We start from the raw sequence: 26,132 nt of genomic DNA on the forward strand, positions 1-26,132 counted from the left end.
TAAACTGCTCCCAATCCTCAGGCTTGCTGTTTTCTGGCTAATTTGTATGACTCTCCCAATCCTATCTTTGATCTCCTTCATAAGCCATTGTTTGGCCATCTTTCCAGTTTTACTTTTGTGCCAGTCAGAGACTCCTGTATTCCTTTCTCATTACAGAATAACTGGTCAAGAATGGCCTGTTTTCTAGTTGGTTCCTCAAAGTAATGGTCTAGAAAAGCATCCTGACACACTCCAGGAATTTCTCCTCTATGGTATTGTTACTAATTTGATTAGCGTGATCTAGATGCAGATAAAAGTCACCCATATTTACAGATGTACCCCTATCACATGCATCTTTAATTTCCTATTCAAGGTTATCCCCATCATCGCTTACAATGAGAACTGAGCAGATAATGCAGAATTTATGGATAGAATCAATAGAAAAGAATTCAAGACTGTGGTGGGAGTTGTGACTCAGCCTTCTGCTAGTAGACCTGAAGTGACAGAATATATTAGTACAAGATTATAGAAGAATGTAGCAAAGGCAAATGATTTTATTGGGAGATTTTTAATTTTCATATAGACTGGAATAAGCAAACTAGATCAGATCAAAAAGTGAGCAGGCTTATATTAGATACAATTAGATTAGTTAACCGCTTAACAGTAAGGTGATCATTTATCAAGTAGCAATAGTTCAACACAAGACTGGATTTTGATCTCTAATCAAGCAGGAAATGGGAAATTTGTCAGCTTAACACACCTGCCTCAGGGGAAAGTGCCTCTAAAGATGGAATTTGGTGTTCTGGTGTTGGGTGCTAACACTGATTGGGCCACCACCCCAGGGAAAGAGTTTGGAGACTCACGTTGGTTGCAGTGAGTATAGACTGTTTAAAAAGCCCGCCTTGATACTCAGGGACTTAGTCCCATTTACAATAAAATAAGAAACAGCCCTCACCTCAGCATACCACGCTATACCACTTCTACACCCATTCACCCACTACAAACTCTGCATACAATTCATGAACTCTATTGTGAGAATGTGTCTAAAACAAATTCATAAAATTTGCTATTTGGTCGGAAGTATTGCACCTTAAATAAGCCACGGGAGTTGTTTACCTTGTTAACAATGGATATATCTGCATTTGCTTTAGTGAGAATAGAAACAATCCTTTTATTTTTCATTTGGCAAGCATAGTGAAGTGCTGAGTTCCCTTTCTGTAACAAGATTAAATGTTAAGACATGTTGTATACAAACAAACCCACAAAACTCACAGGCCAATTCAGATAGAGCATTCCCAAGGTGCCAATCTTCAGCACAAAGGCAAAACTGCTAAGTTTTGCTGAAAAAAAATCACACCACTGATTAAGCAGTGTGCCATTGGGAAATGGACAAGAAATGACTTGAAAATTTATTCACAAAAAAGTATAACTGGTAACAGAGGCAGGAAGCTTTAAAAAAAAGTTCAACAGCAATGGTTTTTAGGTGTAGTCTGACAAACAAGATAGCATATTGTATTTCATACCGCAACATTTTCTTGGATTGAAAGCCTTCAAGTAAAGCAAAAACACACCTCTATTTGAGGGCACCACTGCCTGCCCAGTTTAAGCTGCTTTTTTGGCAGATATTTCTGGTATCAGAGCAGGAGCTAACGTGAGTCAGCAAACACAAGCGATGGGTGAGCAGGTCTTAAATTGTGTTTGGATTGAGACAGCAGGGTTTTGGATGAGCTCAAGGTTTAGACTGCAAGACAGAGGATGCTAGGGGAGTCTTGGGAATAATTAAGTCTGGAGGTAACCCAAACATGAATGACAATTTCAGAGGAGATGGGCTAAAGCAGGAGGAAAGACAGGTAATATGACAAGAGGTGGAGTTGGCTGATATTGGTATTGGAGAGGATAGAGAAGATATAGCAGTTGTCCTATCTTGGCTAGGGAGAGGGGATAATCTTGCCAGGAAAGTAGTGGACCTCTCAGAAGTAATACCATCACAAAAAATAAAGCAAAGCCTCAAACTAAGCTATTAAACCTTGGATCAATCTTCCAGTCACTGAAGCAAGGCAGCACATTGTGCTGAGACAGCACAAGGCATGCATTTAGTAGAAAGCACATACAAAAAAAAATCAACGTTTTATTATTTTCTCAAAAATAGCCGAACATATACTTGAAGAGGCAAATCATTGCTGGGCGATGGGGAAAGACTAGGGGAACGGAACTGATTACATAGCTCGAGTTAGCACAGGTATGAAGGGCTGAATGGTCTGTGCTGTTACAAAACTCATCAGAACCCAATGGTTTTTCATGCACGAATAAAATATTTATAACTGTTTTCACTGATCCTTACATTGTCTGTTGCATTGACATCCACTTCAGCATTCAGCAACATCTTGATCAACATTTCATTCCGACTTTTCTTTGATTCCTATGCAACAAATTTACACAATTTATAAAAAGGAGTAGTGAAAAATACCTTCATATCTTGCTTTACCATCAAAATGGAAGAATTAATATTTATACAGCGCCTTATCACATTTCACGCCGAGCCGTTCATGGTTATGCAAGTAAACTTGGCAGCAATTTAGCATGACCAGCCAATGAGCTGGGTGCTCAGACAGGTTTGGTTTAAGGAGGAATGCTGATCAGGGCACCAAGACGACTGCTCTTCTGTGAATAGATATACAAGATCTTGTATATTTACGCCAGCCACCAGAACAAACTTTGGTTTGGCATGTCAGCTGAATGATGGCATCCAACAATTCCATCACTGTTGTCACCTAATTTCAGCCTAATTTTCCAACTTCAGGCACATACTATAAATAGTTTGAAAATTATGTACAGTGCATGCCTGTCATTCCAGAAAACACTTCAGGTGTGCCAGCCCTTCTCATCCCCACCAAGGAGGACAGAAAATTCTCTTTCATATTTTGAGGCAAAGGAGTGGAGCTGGACCATTCTGAACAAAGCCAACTCTAATGTTACAAGCTTGAAAGCAGTGCCAGCCTCATGTTTCAAAAAGAATGGTGCAACATTACTGTTCTCGTAGATCTATGGTGAGGTTCAACAGCACCTTAGCTGACTATCTTTAATTAATAGAAACAGCACAAAACAAATTACCTAGAGAGACAAGCAATGACAAATCCTAAAGGGAACACATTCAAACACATTTCTAATACATAGGTAAAAATTAAAGGAATTATTTGTTTGTATTACTTTCTGCCTGAAGTCTTTGAATGAGCATAGAAGATCAGTCAGAGGATATGGGGTAAACCATTTCAGACTGAGATAAGGAGAAATTTATTTGCCCAGGAAGTGTTAATCGTGTGGAACTCTCCACCACATAAAGCAGTTGAGGCCAAAAGATCGTATGTTTTCAAGAAAGGGTTAGATACAACTCCTGAGGCTAAAGGGATCAAAGTTCATGGGCGAGAGAGGTGGAACAGGTTACTGAGTTGGATAATCAGCGTGAATGGCAAAGCAGGCTTGCGGGGCTGAATGGCCTACTTTTGCTCCTATTTTCTGTTCACGCCCCAGGTTTTAAAATAATTACTTTTCACAATAAACAAATTAGGTTCCACTCTGCAGGAAAGACTGTCTAAATTGGAATTACTGATGAAAATAATTCAATTTAATCTACCGAGCCCCTTCAATCACTCAGCTGAGTTTCACGATTTGAAAAAAGATTTTGCTGTTACATTTAGATACATTTCACCATTGAAACTCAATAAAAATATGCACATAGGGTTCTTGTTCAAATAAATAGTTCTTAATTACTAATCCCCAGGACAAATATTGAGTCAACCGTGGGCATTTAAATAGGAGAGACAAGCGTCACCTGTTCTGATCGAAAGATTTACTTCATGCTTCCATGATTTGATAACGAATGTAAACCACTCAATCTGTTCTCCCTTTTGCCCAAGGGGACCTCACCCTACAATGTAGCTTTAAAAAGATTTGGTGCACTCTTCTCTGAAGCTGTATTTTGGGTAGACATACAGCAAAAAGAGAAGAAAGATCAGGCAGGAGTACTGCCTGCCTGAAAGAGAGAACAGCCAAATTTCCACGCAAAATGCAAGAACTTTTAATGGCGTTTGCAATGGATTAACTTGTGATTATACCCATACTGCTGAGAGAAACCTCAGGCAGTTCCCCTCCCTCTCTCTTCAGCTGCATCTATACTGGAAATATCCTTGTCAACTGGGGCAAGGAAAAGTAGATGGTACATGAAAGGCATGAGGGCTTCTATCTCTGCACAGCATTTGAGAACAATTGCAACTGTTAAGCTCAAGGCATGGTATCCACAATATCAAACAAAGGGAGACTTATTATCAGGCAGTCTGCTCTGGTATCCAATAATATCTGGTAGCCAGTTTAAGACGTGCCCACTCAGGGCAAGATGCCACGTGGCGAGTGATGAAGATGGCGACCACCCAAATCCACTTTTATACTTGGCTTAGGAGTAGAGGGCTATGGGGAAACGGCACACAAGGAGCTGAGGCCGGCATAGATCAGCCATGATTGTACTGAATAGTAGGGCAGGCTTGAAGGGCCTCGTGGCCTATTTCTTGGGCACGATTTTACCACCTGTTCACACCCCGCTCCCACTGCAGCGAAGACAGAGAATTTGGCAACAAGCCAAATCTCCGTTCACTGCAGCGAGGAAAATCCCACTGGCATGAACGGTTGGAAAATTCCGGCCACTGTGTTCTTAGAAGTTGACTCCTATTTTTGAGAGGGATTTTTCAGGCTCCGAAGCTCAACTTACACACCGACATTCATGGTATTCAGCAAATAAAAAACCATCCTGCATGAAGAAAGATATCAGGCAGCAGCACAGAGGGACACAGCAAATGTCTCTTCATTGCAATTCCAGTGGAAGTTACACCAGATCTTGCATAGCCTTTAAACAGAGTTAAACTAGTACTACTTTTAAAATATAAATAGTGACAATATACTGCAAATTGAAATCCTTGTACCTACCATTATAATGTAGCCCAGAAGCAAGACAGGCATCAAAATAATGATCAGCAGGTAGTCCAGAAAGGAGAATCTTCTCCTGACAGCATAATGCAAACATGTTCGTTCCTTCTTTAAAATCAAACAAAATACAAATAAAATGCTTTAGTTACAAAAGTATTGATTTTTCTGGAATGCGAGAGTCCTTATCTCTAGTTTAATATTTTATCACCTACTTAAACACCAGGCTGTTTACAACAGCCAGCATTCAGCTGATGAAGGAGCACTGTTCCGAAAGCTCGTGATTTTTTTTTTGTTTTTATTCCAATTCAATCCAATCAAGTCCAATTCAGAGTCTCAACAAGTTGAGACATTCCTGATCCAAGCTGACAAGACAGGGCTCGCACCTCCTGTCTTGGGCTTGATCTACATGATCCAAGCTGATTGGAGTAGGCATATCTCCTCCTCCAAGGCTTGATCTCATTTGCATCTTAACCAAAAGGCTGAGATGCCACTTTTAAAAATTGGTTCAAATGAAGCTAAAATGAAACCTAATGACTTCAACCAAACACAGCATGTCAGTACTACATTTGATCTTCCAAACAAACCTATTGGGCTTTAACCTGGTGTTGTAAGACTTCGTATTATGCCCACCCCAATCCAACATCTCCGCATCATAGCCAGCATTGACAAGGGATTACTAAATCCAGGGTAACACTGCCAATTGTGAAACATTAGCTCGCAAAAATAAATGTTGATACATGAGCAGTGTCAATATTTAACTTAAATTCAAGTGGAACCAGGCTGAATTATTTTGTCTCCCAGATGGTATCATGCTAATATCCAACAAACATTTAGACAGTTACATGGGTATAGAGGGATATGGGCCAAATGCGGGAAATTGGGATTAGTTTAGGGGATTAAAAAAAAGGGTGGCATGGATGAGTTGGGCCTAAGAGCCTGTTTCCATGCTGTAAACCTCTATGACTCTATAACACTCATGCAAAGGAAGATGGATTAAAGACTGCTGGAAACAGGGGACACAGAATTGGAGATAAAGGAGAGCAGTAAAAATTTGTAAGATTGTAAGCTTGGGTGACTTGTTAAATGTTTGATGGGGACAAGTTTGCTTATTTGGCAGAAGGTGAAAGATATTCACACCTATAAATCATGGCAAGGACATGTATGCTGACGGTGAATAGACTTATATTCCTAAGAGCAGCCTGTGAGGCTTGGAGACTAAGGTTTTATGAACCATTGTGATTTCAAGAAGAAAGATATATCTCTTGGGGCTAAAGGGAAATCTGCGGGCGGGGGGAAAGAATCAAGATATTGATTTAATGATCAAAATGAATGAGCAGGCTCCAAGGGCTGAATGGCCCACTCTTCCTTCTATTGTCTGTGTTAGACTCCAAAACACAGGCTGGTCTCTACTGTCCAGGTAGGTGGGAGCTCATGTTCAGATTGAAGAGGCTACAATCATGAGAATTTAAAAAGGAACTGGATGGTTCACCTAGATTTAGCTAGAGGGAGGGATCTACAGGGTAAGCCTCCTGTTCAGGGATAGAGGTTTTCTAGCTGGAAAGAGGAAAACAGAAACAAGCCACCGGGAACTGAGAATTGCTTCCTGGGAGAATGAAGTTTCCACTTAAGGGACAAGGTAAGTACAGGATAACATGAATGGGGATCATCAGTTATTTAGAAGTTAAAGGTGGGGAGGTTCTTTACTGTATTTTGAAGCACAAGTTGCCAACTGAACAATGTTTAAACCATACTACTTTTAGTTTGTTTATTACAGTGGAAGTCAAATCTTGTCACATAATCAAAGTTATGTATCCTAATGGGACTCATAATTGGGGTTAGAATGGCTCAAAATGGAACCCAGCAAAAGAGAATAGGTTAAAAGCTCTTGGCAGTTTTGGAAAGCCAGGGGAAAAGCGTTCACCTTGTTTTTGATATTGACGTCGGCCATTTTTCTCAGAAGATACCGCACTATTTCAACTCTGCCTGCTCTACATGCAGCGATGAGGGGGGTGTCTCCATACTTCCTGTCCTGCGTATTCACATTCTTGTTTTCCTGCAGCAACTTCCTCATCTCCTGGAAATCATTTTCATACGCTGCCTGGCAGATTGGCTGAGCAAAGAAAAACCAGAATCTTAAAGTCATTGTTTCTTTTAGACCTGTTAGCTGGGATTCTTCAATCCCGTTCGCCCCGCACGGCTGCCAGCGAGAATGGAGAATTTGGCGCCCGGCCAAAATGCCACTCGCTGCAGCGAGACTGGAGAAACCCAGCAGCGAACAAGGTCAGAGAATTCCAGGCCTTACCAATAAAAAGAAGTCACACGTTTTCCTTTAGCTAGGGAACCATTTCATGGGATGAAAGTCAATCACCCCAAAATTATTTTAAATCCAACTCTATGACTAATGCAGTTGGTCAGAGGCTCAAAAATAGATTGTTTCTCTCTCTGCTTCTATGATTAGTTTGTATTAATGGGCTACATCTTCAGAACGCCAGCAGCAGGACACAATGGCATCCTGAATCTGTATTTGCCAGCAGTGGTACCCATAGAGGGACCCATCTCATTGAACAGCGGCGTGTCAGAGGCAGCCAATGAAGGACAGGTTCCTGATGCTGCCAGTTTATGATGTGGAGATGCCGGCGTTGGACTGGGGTAAACACAGTAAGAAGGTGTTGTCAGACTTCGTGCTGTCAGTTTAGTCAGAGGGCTGGCAGCTCTGAAACCTCCCCAGCCCCACTGGAGGTGGTGGATGTTGTGGTGGCTGGCAGTGAATCTTCAATCTTTTACAGACAACTTCAAAAAGAAAATTAGGGGGCCAATGTTACAGAAATTTCCTAAGCCTGGTTGTGAAGACACAGACTAGAAACGTTGTGGTAGAGAATCATCTTTGCTTGAAAGAGCTTATTCTCCAATTTAACACACACTCTGGTTGTCTCTATATATTCTTTTAATTAAGCAAATGGATCAATAAATTAGGCACAAATGAAAGGGGAGTGACAACTCCTGGTGGGACACTAACTAAAACAAAACTTAACTAACTGAACCAAAATATCATTTCTGGAGTGCGTTTTTATAGACAGAGCTGAGTATAATTAACTAATTAATACCCAGTACCTGTTCACCTTATTACCAGCTTAAACTACTAAGTATTTAACATCCATCAACACAACCTACCGGATTTCATGCTTTTCTGTAAACTGAATTGATCTGCAAACAAAAACTTCATTAAGGAAAAAACAGAGAATGACAGTACATCTGGTCGCACAAGCAATCTTTGAAAAGCTCCATGCTCCCTCTCCGCCCCACCATTTGAAAACATAAAAAGTTAAAGTTTAAGTTTATTTATTAATCACAAGTAAGGCTTACATTAACACTGCAATGAAGTTACTGTGAAAAAGGATGATAATAAGATTTTCATGTTCTTATAATTCATTAAAACTCAAGGCACCCCTCGCCAAGCAGATCCAACTATTGCTTTCACCAAACAATAACTAATAACTTGCGCTGACTAATTTTATTTTAGAAATCTCCTTTCTTTGTAATAACTCTCTGATACTCATAAGATCAATTCTCAACCTCTTTCTCCATGACACTTCCTCCCACTGTGAATGGTTATTGATAGGAACATCTTTCCCTGGTTGCCCCATATATTGGAATTCCTTTAAAGTGCTGGATAAGTACATAACCATATCTATCACTTCTACCAGAATGTTTCCCTGCAAAGGTGTTTTTAAACTTCTCCCTTTATTTTTTTTTGCTTCCCTGGCTAATGGACAACGGTTATATTTTCTTCCAACTAATAATCTAGGTTTAGAAATCTGGGTGAACATTCTTTTAAACTTAATTTCTTCAATGTCTTATTTGCTGTCCACACTTCCCCAACAGTAGCATATTTCATAAATCATAGCATGTGTCCAGCCTAGTTTTTGTGCATACTAAGGTTAATTTACAATTAAGCTTAATTGATGTGCTTCTTCCTTGGTTGTACTTTAGGGTCTTCTTTGAGAGAGGATCTGGTATGACCAGGATCCTATTAACTTTCTCTGGGTAAGACTGTTGAGTCTTGCTGAGGGTGGCACAATGGTTAGCAATGCTGCCTCAGAGCCAGGAAGCCGGGTTCCCAAAAATGTGCAGGATAGGCAGATTGGCTGTGCTAAATTTGTGGGGTTACAGAGATAGGGCAGGAGGATGGGCCTGTGTAAAATGTCCTTTCGGACAGTTGGTAAGAATCGATGGGCTGAATGGCCTCCTTTAGCACTGTACGGATTCTATGGAATCAAAGTTATCCCCAGCTTAGCCTGCCTAATGTCCAACCCTATGATACTTAAAACTCCAGAAGCCCAACTTCCAATTTTTACTTACTTTATCTTAAAAGTCACAGACTTGGTCCTCCCCACAGGAGATAGTGTAAGTGCATTAAGAAAATGCCTGTTAGTTTTCCTTCATAGTGCCAGTGAAACATTGCTGGACCTTTCAGCTAAAGATAACCACTTTTTAGTTTAATGGAGCCAAATGAAAAATTCCATACCCTGGATTCGTTGTTTAGCCCATGAACAAATTTAGAGGAGAAATTATGGTGGCTAAATATCTCCAGCTTCTGTTGGAGGCTTTAAGAATACTTCTCTTTGAACTTGTTCACCTTGCAAAAAAAATGCTGCTCTAATGTCAACGGATTTACATTCCCATGAATATGTTGCTAAAAGAGCTAGGAACTTACTTCCCCTGCTGTTGGGAAATTTATTTCAACTGCCTGGTCTTCCAGTCCCCAACTCCCCAAGCTGTAAGACTGGTTTCAGCTTTATACGTAGCATCAGGAAGTACTTTCCCCACACATACCTAATTTGATCAGTACCTCTATGTTAACACCAAACTCTCTCCAACTGTCAAGTTCTTTTTGCTTTGCCTCCTTTACCAATTTACCATTTAACTTGTTAGCAGCCACTACAGCTTCTCTATTGTGGAGGCTCCTATTTCTTCTGGCGTTCCTAGTTCTGCTCTTTGGCTTTTGCTCTCGAAGACTTCATTACCCTTTCTGGACAACAGCGACTTGACCTGCCCCTCCTGCAACTAGCCTTCCTTTCACAAGCTCCTGATCTTTTCCTTGGGCTGTGACCACCATCAGGCTCACTGTCTGAACTGACACTGCATTTCCTGGCTTGCCACATTTTTACTTTCTTCTGCCAATCCATAGATCTGATATTCTGCCCCGTGTCTTCACCATCCAGTCAGTTTTTGTATTTCCCTGTGGCCTTTCCTGCCCTTCCTAACACGGTGGCTCCTTCTGACACCCTAGGTTCTACTTTTGGTAGTTCATCTTTGAAGTACATGGTCTTATTCCGATCTTCACTTTCTGTTAGCTCATTATCTATGGTCAACTTTCAATTAGGTTGTTATCTGTTACAATCTGTTGTTTGTACATGTCCAGGATCTGTGCATGGTGCATCTTCATCTGTTCTGGTTCTGTCAGTGTGTAATCAATGCAGAATATCACAAGATTACTATTTTGCCATCAGTGCCAATAACTAGGGCCATTCCATTTTTTCTGCCCTTCTCTAACACACCACATCCCTGGATTCATAATTCATTTCCGGCTGAATTATTTCATATCTTAGAGCTCTCCAGATTTTTTCTGAAATCTTCGCCTTAATAAACGCATGCATGGCATTCAAATGTGCCGCAAAAATATAACAAATGATAGTCCCCTCTAAAGCCGAGGATGGTCTCACATAATTGAAAGTATTCTTGGATTCCTGTCACAAACTGTTAGAGGCTGCAGCCCCTAACTATGCAAAGTTATGTTTTTTTCACATGTACTCTCCACAACATGGCAATTGTCAATTTACAATTCAGTTGGCCAGCTAAATTTTTTCCTCAATCACGACGTGATTTCTCTCTCACATCCCACTCTTAATGCTGCACGTGCATTGCCACAATATTCAGACTTTCACACGTACACCTTAATTCAATGGCAAATTCTCTTCCATTGTCCGTGAAGAATTTAGCTGGCACTCCCAGCCCTGATCTTTATCGAATATTTTTGACATAGTTGCTGCATCTACAAAATGTGGAACAAAAGTATTTTTCTTTATCCCATACTTGAGTTCCATCATAATGGCTTAAAGTCCCCTGCCAATGGAAGACTTACTACTGGTCATGGTGATGTTCTCTTGTACTTTTTTCATAAATCTGACATTTTTCATTAATATCCTCGACAAATCTAGTATATTTTTGAACCATTATCTTTAACAGAATCTTCAACCTACGGCCAGAGGGATGTGCAAATTGTCGATGCAGATTGGTAATGACTTACTCCTCACTCAAATCCCAATCCCCAGCTGCCATTAATGCCTCATTTAACATTCTGTTTTGGAAACGTTAGGCCAACGTTCTGACTGTGTGAATTGTCCATTTGGAAGATTCACAGATCTTCCAAAAACAATTGCTTTGCCATGCTCCATGTCAATCTTTATTTGGGCCTCTTGCATTGAAGGCTTACTTCACGGTAAAGGTATTTCACTTGCTACATCATCAGTACTGTGATTTACCCCTGCTATACTACACATAATTACTTTTCTTTTAGTGATTTTAATGTGTTACCATTACTGAACCCAGAACTAGCAGAACTGTTACTTTCTTTGACTTCATTTTTGATCTTATTTAAGGAATCTATGTCACACTTTAACCAGTCCACTGTACACATTGTGGATGTACACCCACCATCTAGAACTTCACATTTGAAAGAATCTGTGACTAGGATACTCATTACCAGACTCAAGCTTCTGGTGACCAATATGATTTCTTCAGATTGGTCAGCATCTTTCTCCGCACCTTCCATGTCACGTGTTGTCTCAAACGCCCCATTCTTCATTTTGAAGCAATTCGACACAACGATGTGGAGTCACACTTGTTGACCACCCCTCGGTCCCCCCGGGGTTCATTCTCCCTCGCAATTACCCAACTCCCATTGCCTGTTGTAGCTCCCAAAAGATTTCTGGCATTGTATTGTGTTTGTAAGTCTTATTTTGTGCAGGCTTATGTAGCCTATAGTTGAACAATCCCAAAATGCTGCTAAATATTGCAACCCCCGTCTTCAGTGTTACCTTTAAAGAGCCTGCTTGCACCGTACAAACAGCCTGAAATGAGCGCTTTCCCAAAAATTTGAATTTTTTAAAAATGGCATTCAATCTAAGAGCATTTCTCTCTGAATCTAATTCTGGTTGAAACCAAGAGCCAATCATGTTTGAAACACTAGCACAGTCCAATAATTGAAAGACAAGTACAAATCCAGTCTAACACACTCTCCCCCCCAGTGCTGGTAGATCGGAGGATAACTAACTAATCAATATCCAACACCTCTTCATCTTAAATACCTAGTAGTTTAAGGTAATAACATCCATCAACAGAACCACTTCCATACTAACAGCCAATATGAATAGGAGCAAGGGCAGGCCATTCAGCCCCTCAAGCCTGCTCCATTATTCGTGGCTGATCTGACTGTGGCCTCAACATCACTTTCCCTGCCTACCACCTATATCCTTCAACTCTCTTATTAGTGAAGAATCTATCCACCTCTTGCTTTCAAAATGTAGAATGGCACTGCCGGTCTCTACCACACTCTGGGAAAGAGTTCCACCAGCTCACAACCCTCAAAAGAGAAAACAAATTCTCCTAATCTCCATCATCAATGAGAGAATCCCTCATTTTTAAACCTTGCCCCCTAGTTATAGCCCCTCTCTCAAAAGGGGAAGCGTCTTCTTAGTATCCACCCTGTCGATCCCCTCAAGATTGTATATGCATTAATAAGACAACTTCTCACTTTTCCAAACTCCAGTGCATACACACCCAACTTGTTCAATCTTTTCTCTTAAGATAATCCCTTATCGCAGGAGTCAGATGAGTGAACCTTCTTTGAACCACTTCTCATGTGATTATGTCCTTCTTAAATAAGGAGACCAAAACTGTACACAGTGCTTCAGATATGGTGTCACCAATACCCTACAACTGTAATCAAAACAACTTTATCTTTATATTCCATTCCTTTTGCAATGCTAAAATTCCATTTGCCTTCCTAATCACTTGCTGCATCTCTTACTAACATTCTGTATTTCAATCTTTGTCCACTCACTTAACCTGTCTATATCCCCTCACAGGCTCCTTACACCCTCTTCACACTGTATTTTCTTACCTTTCTTAGTGTTTTTAGCAAATTTGGCAATTATATCTTCAGTCCCTTCATTTGAATCATTGATTGAGATTGTAAGTAGAAAGGTTCTAGTACTGATCCCTGTGGCACTCCACTCATTACAACTGCCAACCTAAAAATGTCACATTCATGCCTATTCTATTTCCTGACCAATCCTCTAAGCATGCTACCACCTACCCCTCCCCCCGCACCATGAGCTCTTATTTTACATAGTAATCTTTGAAGTGGAACCTTGTCAAATGCTTTCTGGAATCTTATGTGCGTAACACCCACAGGTTCCCCTTTATCCACACACAGAACTTGAATAACTTAGTTAAACATAAGGGTCAAGGGCAATAGACCACATCAACTGCAGGCCCCACCCCTATATGCCTACATATTTACACTCCAATCCCTCTAATCAGTGCATATCAGGACACTAAGGGCAACTTTAGCATGGCCAATCAACCTAACCTGCACATTTCTGTACTGAGGAGGGCTGCCTGTCCTGCCTCCCCTACATTGTGGGGGGGGTTGTACTGTCACTGGCAAAATACTAGTACCTGTACCTAATGGCCCCTGATTGGGGCTTTAAACTGCAAAGTGGCTGCCCACTTCTGTGGAACCTGCCCAAGTAATCTCAGTGGCAATGGGACAGATCCAACCTGACTTGGTTTTCTTTTATTTTACTCACCTTCCCCTGCCTCTGGGGTTAGAATTCGATTCAACATTTCACAGTTCTGGGGAAAGTTCATTGACCTGAAATTTTACTTACCAGCATTTTTCCCTCTCTGTGCAGACGCTGCCTGACTAGATGGGTATTTTCTAATGATATGTTTTTAATTTTGAATTTCAAGCATCTGCAAAACTTTTTAATTGTTTCACCCTCCATGAACCATGTACCTTGAGTACAAGCTTCTTTCAAACCACAGAATCATAGAATACCTACAGAAGGAGGCCATTTGGCCCATTGAGCCTGCTCTGACAATAATGCCACCCAAGCCTTGTCCCTGTAACCCCACATACTTACCCTGCTGACCCTCCTGACACTAAGGGGGCAATTTAGTACGGCCAATCCACCAAACCTGCACATCTTTGGACTGTGGGAGGAAATGGAACACCTGGATGAAACCCACGCAGACATGGGGAGAATGTGCAAACTCCACACAGACAGTCACCTGAGGCCGGAATTGAACCCGGTCCCTGACGCTGAGAGGTAGCGGTGATAACCATTGTGCCACCATGCCACCCCAAATCAGCTGAAAATCAATTTGTAAACTAAAACCTGGGTTATTAGAACTGCTCAACATGTGGTCAAGTTGATGGTAGAGAGAGGTCTCCCTGCAAACAGAACCCCATCCTAATTCATACCGTTTGATGCTTATTGAATGTTTGAGACATTCTTCCTTTTTTTAAAAATGGAAGTGTTTTCAAACATCCTGTTCGTTTGACTTCTGTTCCAGTTAAAGGTTTCAACAGATCTTTCAGTTATTACCTCATGACTTTATTACAAATTCTTATTTTAACTCTGTACTTGATTCAGACCCCACCCCCCTCGGGTCGACCCAGGGCAGGACTTAACTCAGTTAATGGTAGGGCACTGGGGAGAATTCTAGAACAAAGGGATCTATGGGTACAGGTTCATATTCCTTGAAAGTGGAGTCACATGTGGAGAGGGTGATGAAGAAAGCAATTGACATGGTTGGTTTCATTGGTCAGAACATCTTGTTGAAGTTGGACAAGACATTGGTAAGGCCACACTTGGAATACTATGGACAGTTCTGGTCACCCTATTGTAGAAAGGATATTATTAAACTAGAAAGAGTGCAGAAAAGGTTTACCAGGATACTACCAGGACTTGATGCTTTGAGTTATAATGACAGGTTAGATAGACTGAGACATTTTTTCCCTGGAGCATTGGAGGGTTAGGGGTGATCTTATAGAGATCTACAAAATAATGATGGGTAAAAATAAGGTAGATAGTCATTATCTTTCCCCAGAGGTGGGGGAGTCTAAAACTAGAGGGTATCGGTTTAAGGTGAGCGGGAAGAGATACAAAAGGGTCCAGAGGAGCGATTTCTACACAGGGGGTAGTGAGTGTCTGGAATGAGTGCCAGAGGTAGTAGTAGAGGCAGATACAATTTTGTCTTTTAAAAAGTATTTAGAAAGTTACATGGGTAAAATTGGTATAGTGAAATATGGGCCAAACACAGGCAATTGGGATTCGCTTAATGGTCAAAACTGGACGGCATGGATAAATTGTGCCAAAGGGCCTGTTTCCATGCTGTAAACTTCTATGAATCAATTGACTATTTTCAGTCCACTAATGGGCCTGAATTATGCTGCAGGGACACAGCTTCCAATCACAGGCCTGAAACTATGGCCAACCTTTGGACCCACAGCCACATCTTACAAGGTTCCAGTGACTAATTGCTTGCTGTTAGTGATGGTATCTCCCACCCTCTCCCTTCACCCCACCCCATGCCTTTCAGAGGCCAGCAGCAACCCTGGGGAGTGGTGGCATCAGCTGGAGCTGCACCCGGAAGAAAGTGTTGCCATTGAAAACTTTCACACTTCTAACCAGGTAAATGGGGGATACTTTGTCAACGTCGCATTGTGAAGTTATCTCAGAAACCTGGTTGCAGGAATTTAAGTATTGAGTTCTGGGAAAGGTGGGCAGGGATTTGGGAGGTAAGAAACTTTCATTCAAAGACTTGAGAGGGTGTGGAGGTTTGTTATATAGATGATCTGGAGGAGGGAACCGAGTGTAGGGTGTCGAAATTTGCTGATGACACCAAGATTGGTGGAACGGCAAATTGTGCGGAGGGTGTGGAGAGTCTGCAGAAGGATCTAGATAGGCTGGGCAAATGGGCCAGGAACTGGCAAATGGAATTTAATGTTGGCAAGTGCGAGGTGGTCCACTTTGGTAGGAATAATGGTAGGATTATTACTTACGCGGCGAAAAACTGCAGCAGGCGACGGTGCAGAGGGACCTCGGGGTCCTTGTGCATGAGTCGCAAAAACCCAGCCTGCAGGTGCAGCAGGTGGTCAGGAAGGCAAATGGGATGCTGGCCTTCATAGCGAGGGGGATTGAATATAAAAGTAGGGAGGTCTTGCTGCGGCTGTATAGGGCATTGGTGAGGCCGCAGCTGGAGTACTGTGTGCAGTTTTGGTCACCGTACTTATGCAAGGATATTTTGGCCTTGGAGGGAGTGCAGAGGAGGTTTACTAGGCTGATGCCGGAGTTGAGGGGGTTGAGCTATGAGGAGAGGCTGAATAAACTAGGCTTGTACTCGTTAGAGTTTAGAAGAATGAGGGGAGATCTCATTGAGACGTTTAAGATGATGAATGGGATGGATAGGATAGAGGTGGAGAGACTCTTCCCGCTCAGAAAGGACAGTAGGACTAGGGGGCACAGCCTCAAGATAAAGGGGGGGCGGTTTAGAACGGAGTTGAGGAGGAACTTCTTCACTCAAAGGGTGGTGAATCTCTGGAATTCTCTGCCCGTTGAAGTGGTGGAGGCTGCCTCGCTAAATATTTTTAAGACGCGGGTTGATGGGTTTTTGATAAGAGAGGGGATTAAGGGTTATGGGGAGAGGGCAGGAATGTGGAACTGAGCCACGACAGATCAGCCATGATCTTATTGAATGGCGGGGCAGGCTCGAAGGCCTACTCCTGCTCCTATTTCTTACGTTCTTATGTTCTTATGTATGGACAATGGTGTCCTGGGATATGAAAGGAAAATGAATCTCTTTTTCTTTACTTATTGAAAAAAAATTAAGCTTTCGAAGTTTGAAATGTTCTTTATGAACAAAGAAAATTACAGCACAGGAACAGGCCCTTCGGCCCTCCAAGCCTGCACCGACTTACCTTCAACATATCTCGAGAGCATTTATGGTTTTGTTCCCATTTTAAGGGTGATCAGTTTGGTACAGTTAAAGCATTCTTGCCTCAAGTTGAAAAAAGTGCCTATTAAGTCTCAATCTGGACCCGGGCACAGAATATAGCCCAACATTTTAACATGGTACTGAGAGAGTGTGACATTGTCAGAGGCGCCATCTTTAAGATGAGACATTAAGCTGTTGCGCAGGTAAAAGACAGGAACATGGTGCTTCATTGAAGAGCTGGTATCCTGTCCAAGATCTTCACTCAACCACTGATGCCAATATCACCTCCAACCTCATCTCTGGCTTGGATTCTCCGGTCCTGCTGCAGTGAATGGGGTTTTGGCTGAGCGCCAAATTCTCCGTTCTCGCTGGCAGCAGGAATGAATGAGATCAGAGAATCCCACCCATTATCTAATCTTTTATTAATTCCCTCTGTACAAATTGGCTGCTGTATTTGCATACATAATGACTGTACCTGCTCAGTGCTTTGCATCGTCTTCAGGCCATAATACGGGGCCCAAAAGTACAGACTCATTAAAGAGAAACAGAAGCAAGTGAGTCTAACAACTACTGAGGAAGTGGTTAATGGAGCACTTTGTATTCCTTTTCTTAGCAAAAAGCATATATATCAGCTGGATCTGGTTTGGGGAATGAACAAGGGCAACAGTGGCATGCTGGAATGGGAGAAGAGCTGGGTAATAGTAATCACAATATAATTAGGTTCAAAACAATTAGCAAAAGAGACAAAGACAAATCAAAAGAAAAAAATACCCTCTTTACTCAGAGGGTAGTAAGGTTGTGGAATGCCCTGCCTGCGGCAGTTGTGGACTCGCCAACTTTAAGGGTGTTCAAATGGTCAGTGGATAGGCATATGGATAACATTGGAATAGTTTAGGTTAGAGGGTCATTAGATTGGTTCCACTGGTCGGCACAACATCGAGGGCCGAAGGGCCTGTACTGCGCTGTAATGTTCAATGTTCTACGTTCTATGGGAGAGAGATAATTTCAGTGATTTGATAAGGGATCAAGCACACACGACCTAGAAACAAAGACTGGCCAGGATATATCTATTGAGCAATGGAAGGCCTGGGCCATCTTCAGGCACACACTAAGGATCTTCCCATAATGAGGAAGGATTCGGCATCCAGTGATACTGCTCTCTGAATGGCAAAGAAATAGAAGTTAAAATGAAACAGCAAAAGGAGATTGCTGACAAACAAAGAAAACAGAAAACCAGGTACAAGTCAAAAACCATGGAGGGAATTTGAAAACTGATACAAGGAGGGCTAATAAAGGAGAAAAAATAGTGATGGGCAAAGTAAGAAATCCAAAAACCTTATAAACAGGAGTTAAAGGAATTGTGGGGACAAAAGGGAACAAAAAATTTATCATGGAAGCACAGGGCATAACTGAGATATTGAATAAAATATGGCCTTCACAAAATAAGAGAATGAAATTCATGTTGCAGTGGCAGGGTGGTTGGAAAAGGGACACAGAATGGGATATCAAGGTAATAGAGGTTTGCATCACACAACATTAAATCACATGTTCCAAGTGGAACATATCCTTAATTACTGAGGGCAGCTTGGGTGTAGATACAAGCAGCTCAGACCACAATCTTTCAATCCTCCTTGGATGTGGGCAAGCTGCAAGAGGGCTGGAGGATTTCAAAGTTACACCCTTATCAAAAATAGAGATGGATAAACTTGGAAACTGCAAGCCAAATCAGGCAATCCTCAGTGATGGGAAAACTTACTGGAGTCAAGGACAAAATAGTCCTGAAGAAACATGTGTTAATAAGGGATAATTACTGTTAGTTTGTTAAAGGCGAATTATTTCTCAGAGTAACTGGATTGAATTTCACAGAGAGGCCTGATGAAGATAGTGCAGATGGGTGATAAGATGCGGGTTGATGGGTTTTTGATAGGCGAGGGGATTAAGGGTTATGGGGAGAGGGCGGGAACGTGGAACTGAGACACGATAGATCAGCCATGATCTTATTGAATGGCGGGGCAGGCTCGAGGGGCTAGATGGCCTACTCCTGCTCCTATTTCTTATGTTCTTATGATATTCATATAGACTTTAAAAATAATAAACTATCCCATAGCAGAGTTACTCAGGAATTGAAAGCTTCTATGAAGAGAGAACGGAGCTAATGTTTCATAAAATCATAGAATCAAAGGCCCTACAGTACAGGAGGATGCTATTCAGCCCATCGAGTATGTACTGACTCTCTGACAGAGCATCTTAACTCGGTCCACCCTGTCCTATCCACATATTTACCCTGTTAATCTGCCTAACCTACACATTTTGGACACTAAGGGGCAACTTAGCATGGCCAATCCACCTAATCTGTACATCTTCGGACTGTGGGAGGAAACCAGAGCCCTGGAGGGAACTCATGCAGACACAGGGAGAATGTGCAAACTCCATACAGACAGTCATCTGAGGCCGGAATTGAACCTGAGTCCCTGGCGCTGTGAGGCTGCAGTGCTAACCATTGTGCTGGGCATCCCTTTCGAGTCTGAATGACTCTTTCATCAGAGTTCATTTTTCTCATTACAGATGCTGAGATTTTCCAGCATTTTCTGTGTTTGTTTCAGATTCCAGCAGCCGCAGTAATCTGCTTTTATCTGTGGTATTGAAGGGACATTTGGGCACCACAACAGGCTAAGGGAAAAGCAGGCTGAAAGTTGGGATGAATGAATATTTCTCTGGCTGGAGAGAAGTATGCAGAGGGTACCCCCGGGTCCATATTAGGGCTATTGCTTTTTGTGTTAGAAATACAAACTCTTGATTTGGATGTGTTAAAGTTACAGAGGTTTACAGCATGGAAACAGGTCCTTTGGCCCAACTTGTCCATGCTGCCCTTTTTTTATTAAAACCCCTAAGCTAATCCCAATTGCCTGCATTTGGCCCATATCCCTCTATACCCTTTGTACCCATGTAACTATCTAAATGCTTTTTAAAAGATAAAATTGTACCCACCTCTACCACTACCTCTGGCAGCTTGTTCCAGATACTCACCACCGTCTGTGTGAAAAAATTACCCCTCTGGACACTTTTGTATCTCTCACCTCTCACCTTAAACCTATGCCCTCTAGTTTTAGACTTCCCTACCTTTGGGAAAAGATATTGACTATCTTGCTGATCTATACCCCTCATTATTTTATAAGATCACCCCTCAGCCTGAATTCCAACCAGTCGGAATTCTGGACACCAACCATGCAGTTTCCACTGTGAATGAATTTTATATTTTTAGCTTATACTTTTCAAATTGACACAGATTTGCTTCGTAACTATTGATAAAATGAGCGCACAGACACTACTACGTCAACAAGTCAGTAGGATAAGTAAGGCTGGAGAACAAACAATCAGGAAATGTGGCCACTCAGCCCATCTAGCTGATTGAGGTGACCCTGCCACAAATTTCCCTGCCTTGTTGAACCTCCTAACCTGGCCAGTCCCAGTCCAGGTGCCCTCTGAGGGCTCATCCAGATGCTTTCTGCTCTCGTCTTTCCTGGATATCCTTTGATTTTCTCCTTGTTACAAAAGGCAAGTTTGAAGTTTGTGATGACATAGTAAGTAGTGAACAGAATAATAGCAGATATAATAAGGACATAGACAGACTGGTAAAATAGGCAGGACACACAGCAGATGCAGTTGAAAGCAGGTAAGTGTGAAGTGATGCATTTTAAAAGAAACCAGATGGAGGGACAGTAGAACCTGGAGGTTCTCAGCCAGAGGTCTGTGGCCCCTTACCTTTCTGATGCTTGCTCAGTATAAAAGCTGGTGCTTAATATCAATGATCAGACTCAAGAGCAAAGCACTCTTGCTGAACATTGTCTGGTTATCCATTTTAACAAAGACTCCCAGATTGTTACTCCCTCCCAGCCCTGAATTACACAGGGATAGAAAACTGATCCAGAGACAATTTCAGATGGTGATCTACATGGTGAACAGGGAAAAGCAGATTGAACTATCACTCAGCTTCATCCATTTGTCATTTTTCATCCACGCACCCTGGACATTCTCTCTTCCAACTTCTTCCGTTAGGAAGAAAAATCTGAGGTCACGTACCAACCGACTCAAGGACAGCTTCTTCCCCGTTGCTGTCAGATTTTTGAATGGACCTACCTCGCATTAACTTGATCTTTCCCTACACCCTAGCTAGGGCTCTAACACTACATTCTGCACTCTCTCCTTTCCTTCTCTATGAATGGTATGCTTTGGCTGCATAATGCACAAGAATACTTTTCACTGTATGTTAATACATGTGACAATAATAAATCAAAACGTATTGTGTGTTTCCCAATCTCACACCTAATCCCATCCCTGCTGTAAAATATCTCCAATAGATCCATAAATGTCAATAATAAATATTCTGATCTACTTAGGATGGCTCTACACAAGGGAAGTATTCAAAATCCTCAGATCCTTCTGGAAAGTTACCAGCAGACACTGCGATGTTGGAACAGGCTGGTTCAGCGGCAACAGGAAAATCAATGGTTCTGATAAATCAGTGCCAAAAAACTTAAATGAGATTCAGATATAGATTCCAAAGTACATCCCTGACAGACAGACTCCATTAATCTGACAGCAGAGAGTTTTAGTGCACGCTACCCAAATAGTTCCAAGGATGAAGGATTTTGGATATAAGATTAGGTCAGGGATACTGGGGTTGTTTTCTTGGTGTGGGCGTTGTCAGACTTCTTTCTTGTTTTCTTGAAACAGCAGTGGTTAGCAGTGCTAACCACTGAACCTGAACGCAGGTTCAGCCTTGAGTGACTGTTTGTGTTGAGTTTGCACATTCCCTGCCCCCCTCTGCTGTGTCTGTGTGGGTTTCCTCCCACAGTCCAAAGATGTGCAGGTTAGGTTGATTGGCCATGGTAAATTGCCCCTTAGTGTCAGGGAGTAACAGGGTAAATACATGGAGAAAGGGGATAGGACCTGGGTGGGTTTGTTGTTGATACTGGCTTGATGGCTGAATGGCCTCTTTCTGCACTGTAGAAATTCTATGACTCAAAGGACATGGAGGGGTGGTTTGTTAGGACTGCACAAGATTAGGACAGGATTAGTTAAAAAGCTCTATATGCAATAAAGCTGTTCCTGTTGGCTTAAGGTACAAAGGCTAGGAGACACAGGTTTAAGGTTTGGGACAGGGTTGTGGGGGACAAAATGTGAGGGATAACTTTTTATGTAAGGAATGGTAATGATTTGCTGCCTATGAGGGTGATGGGAGCAGAGAAGATTAATGATTTCAATGAATGGGCATTAAAACTTGCAGCCCTGACAGGGATAGTCCCAGGACAATTGGACTGACTGGATTTCTCTATAGCCCTCCAGCATGGAGTCAGTGGGCTGAATGGTCTACAGGTTCCCCCTTGTCAACTCTACTAGTTACATATATTTCTGCTTTTTATTCAAGTTAAAAATGGTAAGGGGCTATCTCTACATGGAACCACCCTCTTTGATTACTTACCTTTAACTACAGCCTGCTGCACCTCTCAGGATAAAGGACACCTGCACAGCCCTCCAGATTTAAAAGCTTGCTGCTACTCTTAAAACTGCACAGGAAACTGATCTCCATTTGGGGAAGTGGTGGGGGGACACTTTCATAAAAATCCTCAGACAGCGATTGTTTCCTTCCCAGGGACGGATTCAGGATTCCAAAACCGTCCCCGTTCCTGTTGCCAAGATCCAAATTCAACCCCAAGCCTTCAGCATTTTTGATTCTCGATGTTTAAATGCAGTGCCAATAACCAGACTTGTCTTATCACAGAATTGTTAAAGTGCAGAAGAAGATCATTTGGCCCATTGTGTTTGCAGTGACTCTCCCAATGAGCATTAGGACTTAGTGCCTTTCTCCCACCTTTCCTCCGTATCCCTGCACATCATCAAATGCCACCTCAATCTACCACCACTCTACTTCCAGAATCAAACCACTTGCCGTGTGAAAATTTTCTCACATTGCATTTGCTTCTTTTGTATATCACCTTAAAAATCTATGCCCTCTCATCCTTTTTGGAGCAGGAAAATGTGTGACCAGCAACTACAATGTGGGAAATGCATGGCCTCGTGTCAGGGGGTTTAGCAGAGGTCCTCTCACTTTGGGATTGATTCTCATTCCAGATTATTCAAACACAGCTTGTTCGTTTCCCCAAACTTTTCCCTCCTTGAAACCAATTTCCTTTATTTGCCTGAAATCGATCTCATAACTTAGTAAAAGAGTAGATGGGATCGTTCTACTTCCTATCTTGCAATTCATCAAGTAAAAGGAGAGACAATAAATATGTTTAATTGTACAACTACTCATTATAAAGAAAACAATAGTTTTTTGTTAGAAAGTATCTGTGGAAAACATGGGAAAGGGGTGAGAGGCAGTGCGATCATTGCCCACATTCTCCACTTTGATTTTGGGGTGGCACAGTGGTTAGCACTGCTGCCTCACAGCACCCATCTGTGCGGGATCTGCATGTTCTCTCCATGTCTGTATGGATTTCCTCCAGGTACTCCGGTTTCCTCCCACAATCCAAAGATTTGTGGGTTAGGTGCATTGGCCACGCTAAATTGCCCCTTAAATGTCCCAGGGTGCATCGATTAGAGGGATTAGTGGGGTAAATATTTGGGATTATGGGGAGAGGACCTGGGTGGGATTGTTGTCGGTGCAGACTCGATGGGCTGAATGGCGTCCTTCTGCACTGTAGGGATTCTATGAAAACAAATAAGAACTCTATATTTGATATAACGTAAATGATGCTATTTTGAGAAGTGGATAAAAAACAGACCCATCTAGAAATCCTTGTAAGTGGCAGGATAAGTCAAAAGGACAATTAAGAAAATGGATGAGATACTTGGTTTTGTAAATACAAAAATAAGTCATCATGCTAATCCTTACGAGGCACTGTTTAGGCCTCAGTTGGAGTAGTGTGTAGAATTCTGGGCACCGTCTCTTAGCAAGGATGTCAAGGTGCTGGAGAAGGTTGAACCCACGTAGGTGTCAGGAACAAAAACAAGTTCAATTATGTGGAGAAAGTGAAGACAGTGGGATTGTTTCCTTAGAGCAGATGTGAAGGGAAAACCAATTCAATGTTCTGAGAAATTGTTAGTTTTTCCCTTCTTGTCTATATTTCCCCTGGCAAGTGGGTCAATGACTCACAACTTCCAAATAGGAATGGGTAATAACTGTTGGCCTAGCCAGCGACACCCACATCCCAAGAAAAAGTAAACAAAGGTCACAGATTTAAAATAATCGGTAAAAGAACTAAAAGGGAATTTCTTCCCAGAGGGTTATTAGGATTTGGAATAAAGCACCTGGACATTTTGAGGAATTGAATTCCCCGAAAAGTTAGTTGGCCTTGTGCTCGCAGAGGACTTGAGTTTAAGGGTGAAACATTAGGGTTAAACTAGACACCACATTCACAGGGTGTTCTGATTGAATCTTACAGCACAGAAGGTGGTTTTGACAGGTTCAAGTTGTTTCGAAAGCACAAAGTATTGTGACAGCCAATGCAGACTTGATGGGCCCACTGGCCTCCTTCTGCACTGTAAAGAGTCTGTAGAATGAGAACTGGAGCACTCAGATCAATCATGTATGGAGGGTACTCACGTGAAATGTTCCTCCACTCTCTCCACACTGATCTGCACAGTGTTTCCAAGAAGTGAGGTTTTCCCATCATGTGCCTAATATCTGCAATTCTGCTTCACAACTGCATATTGAAGGGCCACAGTGGCAGGCATTGCTACATCACAGCGCCAAGAACTTCAGTCCAATTCCGGCCTTGGGTAACCATGTGGAGTTTGCACATTCACCTCGTGTCTGTGTGGGTTTCCTCCCATAGATGTGTGGGTTAGGTGGATTGGCCTGCTAAATTGCCCCTTAGTGTCCAAAGACATAAAGTTAAGCAGATTAGCCATCGTAAATGTGCAAAGTTGTGGAGATAGGGCAAGCAGGTGTGCCTGGGTATGCTGGAGAGCTGGCAGCCTAATGGTATGATTATACTATTCATCCAGAAACTCAGCTAATGTTCTGGAGATCTGGGTTCAAATCATGCCATGGCAGATGGTGGCATCTGAATTCAATATTCAGAATTAAGAATCTGATGACCGTGAAACCATTGTCGGAAAAACCCATCTGATTCCCTAATATGCTTTAGGGAAGGAAATCTGCCATCCTTACCTGGTCTGGCCTCCATGGGACTCCAGAGCCACAGCAATGAGGTTGAATCTCAACTGCCCTTTGAAATGGCCCTGCAAGCTACTCAGTTCAAGGGCAACTAGGGATGGGCATTAAATAGTGGCCAGCCAGCCATGCCCATATCCCACAAATGAATAAACAAAGTGTTCTATCAGAGAGTCCGTGTAGACTTGATGGGCTGAACAGCTTCTGTCTACATTGTAGAGATATTCCAGGCTAAGCCAGTGGTACAAATGAAAGCATAACATAGTTGATAGTGGCAACAGAAGGGAGTGTATTTTTTGAGACTGACTTTGAATTCCTCATGGACACACCTTACTTTTGCAACGCCTTACAAATAATACAATCTCCTGAGCTGGAAACAGGCCAGTACATTGATTATTACTTCATCCAGTGGATCTGCAGAGCCAAACAGGAAGGGTCCAGAGGGGGAAAAAGATTTATTTGACCATAATTTGAAATCCAGAGCAGCCGAAATGTAACACGTTCTTCGATTAATACAGATAACATTTCACATCGACACCTAAAAGTTTCAGCTCATTTGCAAAAGTGTGCGCCACCAGAACTAAATCAGTTAACACGTTTTCGCCACAGTTCCACTTTCCTGCAGCAATTCCACTGCATACACTGAACAATTCACACTCCCTTCCAGCAGTTAGTTCAAGTCACAATGTCTCTGCTTACCTCGGAGTAGAAGATTCCCATCTGTGCCCTGGACTCTCTGGGCACCAGGCAGCGGTGAACAGATGATAAACTGGCACTTTTACCCCTTGGGGCTGCTGCTGTGTTCCCAGAAGTCACCGTAAAACCCCTCAAGCACTTTGGAGCTCGATCCAACACGGCCGCAAAACGTAAATCTGTTTTTTAATTTTTTAAAAAAAACCTTAGATTTCAAAATCCGATTGCACCACCATCA

At 42.1% G+C, this 26,132-nt stretch overlaps 1 protein-coding gene across 1 annotated transcript in view; it reads right to left on the bottom strand.

The window, feature by feature from the left end:
* The window catches only part of ankrd22 (ankyrin repeat domain 22), a 29,348-nt gene extending 3,216 nt beyond the window's left edge, over window positions 1-26,132 (bottom strand). The window contains exons 1-5 of the mRNA XM_080205250.1: window positions 25,901-26,132; window positions 6,875-7,063; window positions 4,954-5,061; window positions 2,321-2,398; window positions 1,096-1,194 (exon numbers count right to left, since the gene is read on the bottom strand). Coding sequence (XP_080061376.1) covers window positions 1,096-1,194; window positions 2,321-2,398; window positions 4,954-5,061; window positions 6,875-7,063; window positions 25,901-25,921 — 495 coding nt within the window. The 5' untranslated portion in view covers window positions 25,922-26,132. The remainder of the gene's footprint in view (window positions 1-1,095; window positions 1,195-2,320; window positions 2,399-4,953; window positions 5,062-6,874; window positions 7,064-25,900) is intronic.

The sequence above is a fragment of the Carcharhinus amblyrhynchos genome, chromosome 17 (assembly GCF_965287045.1).
Source record: "Carcharhinus amblyrhynchos chromosome 17, sCarAmb.v2.hapA, whole genome shotgun sequence".
In the NCBI taxonomy this organism is placed as follows: Eukaryota; Metazoa; Chordata; class Chondrichthyes; order Carcharhiniformes; family Carcharhinidae; genus Carcharhinus; species Carcharhinus amblyrhynchos.